Source organism: Coturnix japonica, unplaced genomic scaffold (genome assembly GCF_001577835.2).
Source record: "Coturnix japonica isolate 7356 unplaced genomic scaffold, Coturnix japonica 2.1 chrUnrandom662, whole genome shotgun sequence".
Taxonomy (NCBI): domain Eukaryota; kingdom Metazoa; phylum Chordata; class Aves; order Galliformes; family Phasianidae; genus Coturnix; species Coturnix japonica.
Window position 1 is genome coordinate 17,104 of NW_015440028.1, and position 549 is coordinate 17,652.

Below are 549 nucleotides of genomic sequence, written 5' to 3' on the forward strand. Positions count from 1 at the left end.
ATCCCATAAATCCCATAAATCCCATATAAATCCCATTACCGATCCCGCTTTGAGGTGGTACATCGGCCATATAAGGTTATAGGGTTCGCTCTGACCCTCGGTCCCGATCAATGTCACCGTTATGGCCGCCATCGTCCCCGCACCCCAATCCGACCCCGTAGTCACACGTAGACGGTACCGGAACCCTATAGGGTCAATAGGATCAATGGGGTCAATATAGGGTCAATAGGATCAATGGGGTCAATATAGGGTCAATAGGATCAATGGGGTCAATATAGGGTCAATAGGATCAATGGGGGGCAATATAGGGTCAATAGGATCAATGGGGTCAATGGGGGGCAATATAGGGTCAATAGGATCAATGGGGTCAATGGGGGGCAATATAGGGTCAATAGGATCAATGGGGTCAATATAGGGTCAATAGGATCAATGGGGTCAATATAGGGTCAATAGGATCAATGGGGTCAATGGGGAGCAATATAGGGTCAGTGGGGTCAATGGGAGTCAATGGAGGTCCATTATAGGGTCAATAGGATCAATGGGGTCAAT

General features: G+C 47.9%; 1 protein-coding gene across 4 annotated transcripts in view; it reads right to left on the minus strand.

Moving 5' to 3' along the window:
• The window catches only part of LOC107307542 (arachidonate 15-lipoxygenase B-like), a 25,636-nt gene that overhangs the window by 16,618 nt on the left and 8,469 nt on the right, over positions 1-549 (minus strand). For all 4 annotated transcript variants that reach the window (XM_015851055.2, XM_015851051.2, XM_015851052.2 and 1 more), the window contains exon 2: positions 40-185. In XM_015851055.2, coding sequence (XP_015706541.1) covers positions 40-70 — 31 coding nt within the window. In that variant the 5' untranslated portion in view covers positions 71-185. The remainder of the gene's footprint in view (positions 1-39; positions 186-549) is intronic.